The sequence below is a fragment of the Zingiber officinale genome, chromosome 11B (genome assembly GCF_018446385.1).
Source record: "Zingiber officinale cultivar Zhangliang chromosome 11B, Zo_v1.1, whole genome shotgun sequence".
NCBI classification, from domain to species: Eukaryota; Viridiplantae; Streptophyta; class Magnoliopsida; order Zingiberales; family Zingiberaceae; genus Zingiber; species Zingiber officinale.
The window spans coordinates 81,399,765-81,414,345 of NC_056007.1; the positions used below are offsets into that span (position 1 = coordinate 81,399,765).

A 14,581-nucleotide genomic window follows, 5' to 3' on the forward strand; every position below is an offset into this window, starting at 1 on the left:
TGCCCAAACATTTAGGATTGAATTAGGAATTTCCTCCTACAATTTCCCAAAGGGCATCTTGAGTTTTGAAAATGCCCAAAAGTACATCTTTTTCCTATTTTATCCTTTTACCAAAGCTGAATTTTTCTTCTCTTTCTTCTCTTTTTTGTATGCAACAATTTTTCTCTATTATCTTATCTTTCCTTATAAATTAAATTAAACTTTAATTTTCTCTCTCCTTTTCATGCATCCAATAATCATTGATGTACCTAGGGCATTGAGCAAGGGTCGAATCCTTGTAAAAATCGAGAATATACCCTTCCCTATGGGGACCATCTACAGTTTTCTGATTTTCCTCTCTACATATAGTCATGGGGTTGACCGTGTGAGGTGTTTGGGCTCAACATATAACCTTTTGTCACATTGATGGACCTAGGATATTTAGATTTTTGAAAATTTGACATATAATGGAAAATGATAGTGCAATGAAGGTATTTGTGATGTTCATACCTAGTTCTGACATCCCTACAACAAGTTATGTATATGTGTTAATTGTGTTAAAGTTATAAACTTTGAAAATCTTTTAATCACTGTTGTTAATAACTTCAAGATGATATTTATGGACACATATATACTTCGAGACACTTTAGAAATATGTAGCACTTAGAATATGTTCGATTGGAGCTCTTTAGGTTTATCAATAAATTTTGACTGAAACTCCTTGATGGACTCGAAAAGATTTTAAATGATAATTTTTGGGCTTGAAATTGGGTTGTTATGGATTTCACCCACTAACAAATGTAGATATCTGAATGATCTTCGATTTTTAAAAAAATACTTCTTATTCTAATACTCGAGTTAAAAGTTATGGCTTGAAACAGAGAATCAAACCATGCATATACATAACTTATCATAGAGATGTCAAAACCAGACATGGACATCATACATACATTTACTCCAATATTATTACAAGTCAAATTTTCAGAAATTTAAATCTCCATGGTCCATCAATGAGTTTTGGTTAAAGCTCTTTAATGAATCTAGAGAGCTCAATTCAGACCCATTCCAAATGCTATAGATTTTTAAAGTGTCTTGGAGTTTATATGTGCCTAGAGATATCAATTTGAAGTCTCATAAGGTTTTCAAAGTTTATTACTTACATATAACCTATCGTAGGGATGCCAAAATTAGATATGAACACTATAAATATCTTTACTCCACTATCCTCTTCTTTATATATCAACTTTTCAAAAATCTAAATCCCCTATGGACCTAGAAAATTTCAATTGGATTCATTCCAACTCCTATAAGTTTCTATGATACTCCAGAGTCCAAATATATCCTCTCTTTTTTTGTTTTGCTATTTTAAAAAAAACTAACGCCATAACTTAACATATCAATATTGTTGTGGTATTGGTTTTTAGAAACTGACACCATAGGCACCACCATGGTGCTGGTGTAATTAAATTGTGGTGTTGGTTTTAAAAAATTAGCATCACGATTTGTGACATAAAGGTGATAACGCTCACCTTAGACGACTTAATTTAGTCGGACCCTAATAGATTCAGTCAGATAAATCACGAGAGACTTTATCTAGGAACATTAACATATGCAAGAGGTAAGATAACCTACGAGGCTTCCGTATCTACTGAATATCACTGAATATCTATCCCAGACTTGTAATACCACTATATTAACCATATGTTATAGCCTTTGGAGATAAAACTAACACCATAACTATGGTTGTAGCCTTGTAGGCATTAATATGAGAAAGAACAAATTAATTTAATTTAATTGGCAAAAGAAGATACAAAAATTAAGGTGAGAGGAAGAAAGAGGTCAAAAGTAGAGATAAAATAGGGGGAAAAAAAAATGCCATTTTGGTATTTTCAAAACTTGGGATGTCTTTTATGCCATCTCAATTTTTGGGTTTGTTCTTTGAAACTTGCCGTTCTGAATATGGAGAAAAATATCTAGATATCATGCTAGAAAAAAACCTAAATTCATTCCCTTTATTCCTTGTTCATTCCTGCGGCATATCTTAGTTTCCCTAAAGCCAATTATGCAATCAGCCAGCGTCAGAGAAGCACTCATTATAATACTCAATTGTATACTTTACGATATTATAGTTGTTGTCCACCGAAAGCGATCAACGATCGCGGACCTTAGAGTAGGAGTCGCCCTAATTAAGCTCCGAACCAAGTAACTCTTTGTGTCTTTTTGTATTGCATTTATTTTTCCGCTGTTGCTTTAACTCGAACGCTTTATGAATCCGAAAACGCGTGAAAGCCACGAGTGCTATTCACCCCCCCCTCTAGCGCGATCTTGATCCAACATTATCTTGTCATTCTTAACGAAATTCACTGCCTTTCCTTCATTGATGTAATAATTTTCGATTGCAAATTTTGCCTCTTCCTTTGAGTTGAAGATCAACCCAATCTTTACATATGAAATTCCAGATTCTTTGTTGGGATAAAGTGTGAGATATGCTTGTCTTTCCTTATCATCAAAATCATGAACACTTTTAAGTCTATCTTCACTTTCACAAACATCATCCTCATCATCGTGCACAAACTCATTTGAAACTTCCCTCTCATCAACAACATTTTTTGTCTTACTAGAATTTAAATTATGGTCCATCAACGAAGCTGACTTTCAAGTATGCTGGCTTTGGAGGATTTCATCTTCTAACAACTCATTGTCACTAAGTTCATGACCACTTAGTTCATGGCTTGAAGCTTCAAGCTGCTCTAAATATATCTCAACCTCGTAATTTTGTGGAATATGCATGATTTCTAATATTCAGAACATCTACATCAATTTTCAAATGTCTAACTTTTTTAGCTTTTCCTCTAAAGCTGCGCCAAAATTTCAATGAATTTTTTTCTTTAGATCTAACTTACTCTGCAAAATCCCATAATTCGATCAAGCCTAGCTTATCAAGGTCAACAAGTTGAAATACTTAACACTTCCACCGATGTATTCGTTGTGTTTACCACGAGCTTGGAATTTTCCATTGTAATACCACTTCACAATAATCTGACTGAAATCTCCCATTCTCCCTAAACATAAAATATAGGAAATCATTGGCAAAAAACATGCATCATACATTAATCGGTATGTACTTTGGCATAATAAATTAATTGATAAATTACCATAATTTGGAGAAAGATGATGGGAAGAATGATGTATGCTTTTGGGGAAAGAATGATGGAAGATAGGAAGAAAGACATTAAGTTTTCACATTTGGGACTTTGGTCTTTTATTATGTGCGAGTTGCACGTGAACATGTTTTGTTACTTTTAACAATGAAATAGACAGAAGGACTAAACCGGGAATTTTTTAAAAACATTTGGGATACAATCGAGAATGTTAAAATAATTAGGACTGAACTGGGAAAATACCCACTGAATCAAGAATTTCCTCCGACAATTTCCCAAAGGGCATCTTGAGTTTTGAAAATGCCCAAAAGATACATCTTTTTCCTATTTTATCTTTTTACCAAAGCTAAATTTTTCTTCTCTTTCCTCTCTTTTATATATACAACAACTTTTCTCTCTTCTCTTATCTTTCCTTTTAAATTAAATTAAACTTTTCTCTCTCCTTTTTATGCATCCAACAATCATTGATGTACCTAGGGCATTGAGCAAGGGTCGAAACCTAATAAAAATTGAGAATATACCCTTCCCTATTTGGACCATCTATAATTTTCTGATTTTTCTCTCTACAGATAATCATGGGATTGACCGTGTGAGGTGTTCAGGCTCAGCGTATAACCTTTTGTCGTATTGATGGACTTAGGATATTTAGATTTTTGAAAATTTGACATATAATGGAAAAGGATAGTGCAATGAAGGTATTTGTGATGTTCATACCTAGTTGTGACATCCCTACAATAACTTATGTGTTAATTGTGTTAAAGTTATAAACTTTGAAAAGCTTTTAATCACTGTTGTTAATAACTTCAAGATGATATTTATGGACACATATAGACTCCGGGATACTTTAGAAATCTGTAGCACTTAGAATGTGTCCGATTGGAGCTCTTTAGGTCTATCAATGAGTTTTGACCGAAACTCCTTGATGGACTCGAAAAGGCTTTAAATGATAATTTTTGGGCTTGAAATTGAGTTGTTATGGATTTCACCCACTAACAAATGTAGATATCTAAATGATCTTTGATTAAAAAAAAAAACATCTTGTTCTAATACCCGAGTTAAAAGTTATGGCCTAAAGCAGAGAATCAAACCATGCATACACATAACTCATCATAGGGATGTCAAAACCAGACATGGACATCATACATACATTTACTACACTATCCTTTTTAATTACAAGTCAACATTTCAGAAATTTAAATCTCCATGGTCCATCAATGAGTTTTGGTCAAAGCCCTTTAATAAACCTAGAGAGCCCAATTCAGACTCATTCCAAATGCTATAGATTTTTAAAGTGTCTTGGAGTTTATATGTGCCTAGAGATATCAATTTGAAGTCTCGTAAGGTTTTCAAAGTTTATTACTTATATATAACTTATCGTAGGGATGTCAAAATTAGATATAAATACTATAAATATCTTTACTGCACTATTCTCTTCCTTATATATCAACTTTTCAAAAATCTAAATCCCCTATGGACCTGGAAAGTTTCAATTGGATTTATTTCAACTCCTATAAATTTCTATGATACTCTAGAGTCCAAATATATCCTTTTTTTTAATTTTACTATTTTAAAAAAAAAACTAACACCATAATTTAATATATCAATATTGTTATGATATTAGTTTTTAGAAGCTGGCACCATAGGCACCACAGTAGTGTAATTAAACCGCGGTATTGATTTTAAAAAATTAGCATCACAATTTATGAAATAAAGGTGATAACGCTCATCTTAGATGACTTAATTTAGTCAGGCCCTAATAGATACAGTCAGATAAATCATAGGAGACTTTGTCTAGGAACATTAACATATGCAAGACGTAAGATAACCTATGAGACTTCCGTATCTACTAAATATCTATCCCAAACTTACAATACCACTATATTAACCATCTGTTATATCCTTTGGAGATAAAACTAACACCATAACTATGGTGGTAGCCTTAAAGGCATTCATATGAGAAAGAGCAAATTTATTTAATTTAATTGGAAAAAGACGAGACAAAAATTAAGGAGACAGGAAGAAAGAAGTCAAAAGTAGAGATAAAATAGGAAAAAAAAAATGCCATTTTGGTATTTTTAAAACTTGGGGTGTCTTTTATGCCATCAATTTTTGGGTTTGTCCTTTGAAACTCGCCGTACCGAATATGGAGAAAAATATCCAGATATCATTCTAGAAAAAAAAACTATATTCATTCCTTTATTCCTTGTTCATTCCTGCGGCATATCACTCTCATCGTAATTACCCTAAAGCCAACGATGAATCAGCCAGCGTCAGAGAAGCAAAATGGCGATGGTTTAGAACTTTGACTTGCTACAGCAATCCCAAATTCGAAAATCACTACAACACTCTTTGCTTCTTTATTCAAAGAAACGTTCTTATGGTCTTATCTTCCCCACGTTCTCCATTATTGCTGGTTCAGTGAATCGGCGGTAGCCATGGCCGCAGATCTGGAGAGAGGGCGGTATGTGGTTGTTGTGCTCTTCCTTTGCTGGAGTATGATCCTAGGACTCCGGTCGATCGCAGCAGAGAGGCCTCTTGGGTCGTCAACGGCGCAGGCAGGAAGCAACGGCAGTGATCGCATGGACGGCGACAAGCCTCCTCTCCTCGGTCGCCTTGTGAATTCTCTCTCCAAGAAGGGTTCTCACTCGCACGCTTGGCCAGTATGATACCCTTCGCCTTCTTCTGTCGACCAAATCGTGTTCCTTTTTTTCTCTTCTTTTTCTGTTTTTTCTGCTTTGGTTTGAGATGGGAAGTTTGCAAATTTGGGGTGGCAGGAGCTGGAGCTAGGGTGGAGGGTTGTGCTCGGATCCACAATCGGTTTCGCAGGATCCGCTCTCGGGAGCGTCGGGGGAGTGGGGGGAGGGGGCATCTTTGTGCCCATGCTCACCTTGATCCTTGGTTTCGACCTCAAGACTTCTGCAGCCATCTCCAAGTGTAAGGAAAGGATAAGAATTGCTCTTTCTGCGATTTTAATCACAGTTCCCCGTCGATTATTGGCCAATGGCTTCCATCAGGTCTGGTTGATTGACTTAAATGGAACTGTTGATGAAAGTCTTCCTTCTCGATTGGTATTTTTAGGTATGATCATGGGAGCTGCTGGAGCGACCGTTTACTACAACCTAAGATTTCGACATCACACATTGGATATGCCAATCATCGATTTCGACCTTGCATTGCTATTCCAGCCTATGCTTTTGTTGGGTATTAGCATTGGCATTGCTTTCAATGTCATCTTTGCAGAATGGATGATCACAACCATCCTCATCGTCCTATTCCTTGGTAAAGATTTATATGACTTGTTGAATTGCTGAACTTGGAAACTGATTTTATATATATATATATATATCACATTACAATTAGTTGCTTATTTGTTCTTTTTTTCAATATCATGAACTATTTTATTTATCATTCTCAAAATTTAACTGGCTTTAATCCCCCAAAATACATTAGAGTGATCAGTAGTAATACTCCAGAACCTCCTATTGCAAATGCCCGAGAAAGGCTAATCAAGAACTAGAGTTGGCTCCAGTAGATAGTCTTATTTTTATTTATAAGATATTCATTTGCACATTGTAGTTTTTTTTTTTATCAAAGTTGCTATGTTGCAAAAATTCATCTTATACGTTATGAAATGTTTTGATGTTCATAATCCCCAAGCACTCATTTTCTTCAACTCAATATTTACCTATCCCACGTTTGTTCTACTTGGAGGGACATCAACCAAGGCATTTCTATAGGGAATAGAGACCTGGAGAAAGGAATCAGTGCTATTGAAGGTAATTTAACTTTTACTATCTTTTCTAACTGCTGAAGTTGTTATGGACATTTGTGAAACCTGCAAATTCCTCAGGAATCAGATTGGCATATGGCATCATCAAACAAACAAAGAGGTGAGTGACACTTTCTCAAAGCATTATGTTTGTTTTCAAAGCACAAAGAGGTGAGATGTCTTATTGTAAAACCAGGTACGCTATAAACTGGGTATGAGGTGCCCAATACAAAATGAAATCATGAAGTATATTTTGCACTAACAGATGGACCAGAATTGGAATATCGACCTCTCCCTGGGGTACAGATTGAGAATGAAAAACCAACTACCTCATCAAATGGAGGTGTAAGTGCATGCTATTTATTTTTATTGGCTGTTCAAGTAGCATAACAATCAAAGTCAATCTAACTTTGATTTTCCAGATTTCAATTGGAGAAAATATATACTTAAAAGAATATTCGATGCTTTTGGTTGTGTGGTTTGGATTTCTCATCATTCATATAATCAAGGTAAGGAATTTAGATTAAAATTAAATGAACTTCAAGTAGAAAGAGTGAAAATGTTCATTTGGTGCAAAATATCATTGTTAATTCTTTTTTCTCTTGATATTACAAGCATCCCTTTTCCTTTTTTTTTTCCCCTTTCCACTTTTGAATAATCACGAGGTTTGTGTCTCCATGCAGGACCATACCAAAATCTGCTCTGCTGAATATTGGATACTTAATATTATGCAGGTAAGAATAAGATCCTTATCTTTAGTCAGATGAGTATGATCTCTTATCTGGTTTTGGAGAGTCATTTGCATCTTGTTGGCAAACAGACATTCATGACATTGTTTGAGAAGCTTCATGATATCCTTTGTAGAGGAATTTAAAGATTGAATGTTTAGCCATTCCACAGTGCAAAAATGAAAGGGTTTTAGATAGTCTTTCCTGTTCCTTTTCTCACGGAAAAAGAATTCCATAACAAAATAGAATACTATCAGACAGATTCTGAAAGATAAGAAAATAGGGGAATGGCAAGCATTTCTAGGCTGTGGACTTTACATTGGCATAATTCATATAGGTTGTGAGAAATTCGTATTTTCAATCCTTTAATAGAATAAATACGCAAATTTCAGAACTTTGAGAGGTTTATGCTAGAAATATGAACTCGGAGTAAAAGAGCTGATTTTACAATGTTTTTTGTTTCTTTTAAAATGATTTTGCTAAAGTGCTGAGGCAGTTTTTTTATTTTTTTATTTTGTGAAGGTGCCAATTGCTGCTTCATTGACACTTTATGAAGCCATCTGTCTTTACAAAGGAAAGAAAACAATTGCCTCTACAGGCAAACAAGAAATGAACTGGAGATGCCACCACCTTGTCTTTTGTTGTTGCTGTGGAATAATAGCTGGAATTATTGGAGGCCTTCTTGGGCTGGGAGGGGGGTTCATATTAGGACCCTTATTTATTGAAATGGGTGCTCCTCCACAGGTTCTTGTATTTCCCTTTAATTATGTAGGATTAATGGAAAGTTTGTTTTGTTTCTTAGTGTTGGCCATGAAGTGTACCTATGGCACGAAGGTAGACATACATTTAGTGAAAATCAATTGACCAACTTGAATATGGTGCTAAATTTGAAGACATTATCATTGGGTGACAAACCTGAGATGTTGGGTTGCTGGGTCACCGTTGCGAGCACTTCGGATTTAATTTGATGGCTGGTGGAAAACTTCTATGAGGTTGGACCGGTCGTCCTCAGGATTAGTCGGCCCGAATGGTTGGATACCTGGGGCTAGTTAAAAAATAAAAAATAAATAAAATTGAAGACACTCAACATGAGAAAATGATACTTGTTCGGTGTTCTTTCCTGTGCAGATTTATATAACAATGTAATTTCTCTGAAAATCGACATGAACAATTTCTCTAATAATGTCCTTTTTTTTAAATGTAATACCTAGTTTACAAGTTTTGCTCTGGGAGATCTATATAAGAATGTCATAGGCTTCGAAAAGTGAATGAATTATTCATCTAAACAATCTCTCTTCTAATATTATTTGGATTGATACTATGATACTTTGATTTTGGAACTTTTTAAACCATCTGGACTTAGTTGCATTTTCTTCAGCAGCAATCTCAAAACTAGATTATGAAGCAAATGGTGAATAGGAATCTCTTTTCATTAAACATAGGTGTGCAAATGTACTTTCCCTTCCAAAATCAATTCAGTCCATAAACCATTAGGTATATTTTCCCTTAAATAATGACTCTATTGCTTCTACTTTATAACCCACTGCACTCCAGGTACATATCCGAAATCACTGTATGGAATATGGAATGAAAATTGGAATCAGAAAATCACAAAGTTGATGTGCAAACATGCTTTCTCCTTTTCACTGATTTAGTGTTCTTATGCAGGTTGCAAGTGCAACATCTAACTTTGTTATGACATTTTCGTCCTCCATGTCTGTCATACAACTACCTACTTGGTCGATTTCCTGTTCCATATTGTAAGTATAAAAGACATATCTGTGCAGGGGCCCTTTTTTAGTTAATTAAAAATCATCTTCCTGCACTAGAATCTTCAGAAAACAAAAACTACTTGCAATGCTGCAGCCACGTACCTGTTTTGTGTGGCCACACTTGCAGCTGTAGCTGGACAGTACCTTGTAAGGAGGCTTATCATTTTGATAGGAAGAGCATCTTTGATCATTTTCATTCTGGCGTTGACCATCTTTGTCAGCGCAATCGGTATAGGTAATGATTACCGAAATTTGTGCGCATCTATCGTTGCAGCTTATTAAACAATGTGCTAATGCATATTTTGTGCAGGTTGGCTCGGCGTAGAAGACGTAGTGGAGAAGATTGCAAGGAAAGAGCATATGGGTTTTGAAAGCCTCTGTCAATAATTTTAGGTACCTTTCATCATCTTCCCCAATGCACATGTCAACTTGTAAAGATCTTTGCTTACAGTTCCAAACTGTAATCTTCCGTGCTTGTGGATTCTGTCTTGTAACTATAATTGTGTAAATATAGCTGATGTACTGTTGGTAAAGCTGTGCCATCATAATAGTTAGTCTGAAAGAGAACAACTATTTCGAATGTTTTTGTACATAATCTATGTGCCACCTGTGCTAAACTTAAATTTGAATTTTGAAAGAAATTTTACCTGATCCACTCCGATTATTCTGACTTGTTTTGAAACAAATTTTGTGACCCTCGGAAGGTTCTATGGAAGCTTTTTTGGCTCAAATACTTCTGCCGAAATCACATGAAAACCAGCGGCTTCTTTCAAAGGACGGTGTTGGCTGTAGAGGTCGGCAGCAAAAGTGTCGATGAACTTTGGGCAGAAGTCGCGCAGGGGTTGAGGCAAAGGCAAAGACAGTAATCAAAATGTAAACAAAGCTAAAGTATGCGTCCAATTTCTGACTTATAAAATGGGGATCGTGAAACATGACTCAGCGCACTGATATGCTGCTCGTGCTTACCAAGTAGACGAGGTCGACCGTACGTGAACTCAATGTCCGCTCGAGTTACTTTTTAGGACCATCTTCCGTCAGCACGCACTCGTAAGTTTTTCTTCACACCATCGCTTTGTAGGGTTTGTCGTGGTCGCTTATGCTTTAGGGTTGGTCGGCCCACCGATCTCAAAATTGAATAATAAAGACCACTCAAATTAAATAAATCATTAGAAGGTACCTTTCTTTAAAAAAAAAATAAATAAAAAGGAGATCTCATTAGATATTTTACCTTAAAAATATCCTTATTTTTATAAAAATTTCTATACTCGTAACATTATTAAGTAGTTGTTTACATTTATTTTTAAGTGATTTTAATTAATTTAAAATATATTTTTTATAAAGTTTAAATAATTTTAACTAAATTGGTAAAGAATATATTGATATAACAATATTCAAAATTTATGATTTAAATTAAAATTTTAGAATGTAAGATTAAAAATTTAGTTATAATTGTTTTAAAATAATTTTAATTAATGTAAAATGATTTTGATAAAATTTAAATAATTTTAATTAAGTTGATAAAGATTATTTTTGATATAATATTAATTTATGCATAGTAATTTTGATTAAAGTAAAATAATTATTTTTTTACATGGTAACAACTACCAAGAGACTCTATATATTACAGTAACTACCCATAAGTTTTTTTACATGTAATAATAACTATTGATAACCTTTACACATTCATAACTAAATTATAAATCTTAAAATTTTAAATTAAATACTAAACTCTCAATCTTACTATTTCAAAATTATTAAAATTTTCATCAAAATCACTTTGTATACTTGCCATTAAATATAGAGTTCTAATAAATTTAATTAACCTTATTGACTAATTTTAGTATGATTGATTCTTTCTATTTTGAAAAAAAAAATCTATAAATATATTATAATTGAAGATCGAACTGTGGATATCTAGATGATAATTTAGATATTCTATCATTGTACCATAACTCCGAGGGCAGAGTTATCCTCAGACTATGATACAGTAGAAGAACATCAAGTTATGACAGAGATATTTGTTGTTCGATTTCCAACTACAATATATTTATAGATATTTTTTCTCTAAATAATATATGAAATCATGAGATATTGGACTTTTAAATCACTTATCATAAATATTTTTCTATTTACTTTGATAATCACGACATAAAACTTCTATGAGGCCAAACCCAAATTCAATTCTCCGACACACGTCAAGATCCTTAGATCGCAATTTACCGCTCAGAAGATCTTGACTGCATGAGATCGGCATGAGAGCATAAATTCTTTAGATTGTTATTTACGATCCAGAAGATGAATCATTACATCCATTGAATCAACTTATATAATCTATCCTCTTATTTGATGTATCCTTCGAATCGTAAATTATAATACAAAAGATCCTAACTGCATAGAACCGACACGTGAATACAAATTCTTTGGACTGTAATTTACTACCACTATATCTATTAAATCAACTTATACAATCTATCCTCTACATCATAATTTGTGATCCAGAGAGGATCCTGGCTGGCGGCACGATCCATCAGACAATTAATCGACTTAAATTCAACAAAATAGATTGCAGCAATATAACGAAAGAAGACAAAAAGAGAACAATAACGCCACTATCAATTGGCCTGCCAACCCCTCCAAAAGACGTAGTAGCCACGTGAATGTACACTTGCATCTATGCGAACTTTATCTCTTTGCGAAATCTTGAGATCCACGTGTCCAATATCTTCACCGTTCGCCCGTAATATATTATATTTTCTATTAGACTGAATATCCACACGATCCCCCTGGGTCTTGTCTCGACCTACTGCGTTAGCATCAGCAGCGTCAGCGCCACGCAAGAAAAGAGATGGCCGAGTCGGATTGCCGCACGCGATCCAACGGCGGAGAAACACTGCACCGCGGGCTGCAACGACCCGCCTTCCGCCGCCGATTGCAGCGTCGCCCCCGGCCCGCACCACCCCCCCGGCTGGGTCAGACCCGTCGTCATTCCCACCGGCGGAGCAGTCGGCGATTGCAGCGTCGGATCCGACGTCGCGTTCGACTGCATGGATACATGAAAAAAAAAAAAAATCCACCAATTCAATTCAATCCAACGCCGACTCGTAAAAATCTGTAAGAACAGGGCCGGCTTTGGCTCTGTTAACCTGTGGCGGACTCGCGGTGGCGTTGGAGGTGGAGACGGACTTGGCGAGGCCGGCGTCGTAGTTCATGGTCTGATCGGCGCGGTAGAGGCCGAAGGAGCGCTCGGAGGTGGGTCCCGGCTTCAGGTCCTCGTCGTAGAGCGAGAAGAGGTAGGTGTCCACAGACCGCCCCGGCATCAGCGGCGTCCCGGTCAGCGACCGCAGGTGGGCCACTAGGTTCCCGACGAATGCCTTGGCGTTGTCCACCGACGCCCCCACCTCGTCAGGGTCCCCCTTGTATGGCCACCCTGTCTCCGCCACCACTATCTCCACCTCCGGGAACCCCAGCGCGTTGATCGCCGATCGCACGGCGTCAACCTGCGCGTCGAACATGTTGGTGTAGGCGAGCTTCGACCCGCCGTCGACCCGGCCGGGGTTGGACTGGAAGAGACAGAAGGCCAGCGTATCCGGCCGCGGATCGCTGGCGTAGGCGAAGTAGGGGTACGGGTTGATCATGAAGGGCGCACCGGAGTCCCGCAGGAAGCTCAGTATGCCTTTGAGAGTGTCGACGAATTCGGGGCGGAATGCGCCCGACGAAGGCGGGTCCGATTGGGACAGCACCGTCATAGAGTGGACGGTAGAGACCTTCACGGCGGAGGCGGCGGTCGAGGCAGAGAGGGCGTATAGTAGGTTCTGCATGGCCGGGAGAAGATTAGACGCGAGGGAGGAGTCGCCGGAGTCGAGCGCCTCGTTGCCGACCGAGACGATGGAGATGGAGGACGCGCCGACGTAGGGGAACACGTTGGCTGATACCCAGCTGGCAGCGGCGGCTGGGTCGGAGGCGAGGGAGGCGACATCGGCGTTGGCGACGCCTATGACAAGAGAGATATTAGTGCCCGCGAAGGACTGGATGACTGCGGGATCAACGCCGTATAGACGGAGCTTGGAGATTGTCGTGGATTGCAGGAGAGCGGCCGTAACCGACGGCGGCGGGAGGTTGTCGGCCACCTGCCCGTAGTTAACCCCAATGAACGACTGGGATACTGCAAAAGATTTATCAGTAAAATAAATCCTTCCTTTTTGCCTTTCCCCCCAAAAAATCTCTGCAATGCTTTTTGGCCTCTACGAAATTTAGAACTACTTTCCCTTTTGCTACATCTAAGAAAGAGAAGGAATTCGAACTGTAGATATAAAATTAGGAGACAAAATCATGACATCTCTGAACTCTGTGGTATTAAATCAGGGAATGCATAAGAACAGATTGATGATCAATCAACGAAATTATTAATCTACAAGCGAGAAAAGGTAAAGGGGCTTACGTGCAGAAGGGAAGGTATGGAAGAGCGCATGGATGAGGAGAAGAAGATGCCGCTTCTCCATCAGCAGCAGCAGGAGGTGGAGGTGAAGAGCGAGACCTAGAAGCAGCAACAGGCAGTCCGATCTATTTGTAGTCTCCCTCAAATCTCAACTGTTTGAACTTCGAAGGAAGAAGAAAAGCATAGAGAAAGGGTGAGTTAATTGGTAAAGCAGACAGCAATCTCTTATAGGGTTTATATTATATTTACTGACGCAACAACCCCATGTGTCAGTGAAGGTTGAGGTGAATCTAGAATAAAAATACTAATCCGTGGGCGCGTGCGCGACGGTTAACTGATTTGAATGAGGAACTAGAGCCCATAGCTAAGCACAATCGAACAATATTTTCTTGTTAAATGGAGTGTTACAATTGTTAGTGATATGCCGTGTACCTCACAGCTCATCTCAGATCATGTGAAGGAAGTTGATAATTTCAGTTTTCATTCGATATGTTTAAGATATTGATCTGACCTCATAGGAATTTTTTTTTATTGATCATTAAAGTAAGTTAAAAAATACGCACGACGGATAGTTTTGGAAGTTGATAATCTCTAGTCCTATAGAAATTTTTTATCGATCATCAGAATAAATTAGGAAGCACGTATGATGGACAGCTCAAGTACTCAGCATCATTTGATTGCAATATCCATTTATCTCATTGACTATTCCAGCCATCAAGATAAATTGGGAAGTGCAC

The 14,581-nt window shown here is 37.3% G+C and overlaps 1 protein-coding gene and 1 pseudogene across 1 annotated transcript; one reads left to right on the forward strand and one right to left on the reverse strand.

Moving 5' to 3' along the window:
* The first annotated feature begins 6,878 nt into the window (after nucleotides 1–6,878).
* LOC122034419 lies at nucleotides 6,879–10,051 on the forward strand (annotated as a pseudogene).
* A 1,670-nt stretch (nucleotides 10,052–11,721) lies between these two features.
* LOC122034257 (glucan endo-1,3-beta-glucosidase 7-like) lies at nucleotides 11,722–14,127 on the reverse strand. Its single transcript, XM_042593427.1, has 3 exons — nucleotides 13,848–14,127; nucleotides 12,553–13,571; nucleotides 11,722–12,449 (listed from the first exon to the last, which is right to left on the reverse strand). Exons 1-3 carry the CDS (start codon nucleotides 13,906–13,908, stop codon nucleotides 12,210–12,212), a joined length of 1,320 nt encoding a protein of 439 aa, XP_042449361.1. The 5' UTR covers nucleotides 13,909–14,127; the 3' UTR covers nucleotides 11,722–12,209.
* Nucleotides 14,128–14,581: the final 454 nt, after the last annotated feature.

Coding starts and splice junctions, on each gene's coding strand:
- LOC122034257 (XM_042593427.1), bottom strand. CDS start 13,908: ATGGAGAAGCGGCATCTTCTTCTCCTCATCCATGCGCTCTTCCATACC. Junction 13,572..13,847: donor CCATACCTTCCCTTCTGCAC/GTAAGCCCCTTT, acceptor AATCTTTTGCAG/TATCCCAGTCGTTCATTGGG. Junction 12,450..12,552: donor CCACCGCGAGTCCGCCACAG/GTTAACAGAGCC, acceptor GTATCCATGCAG/TCGAACGCGACGTCGGATCC.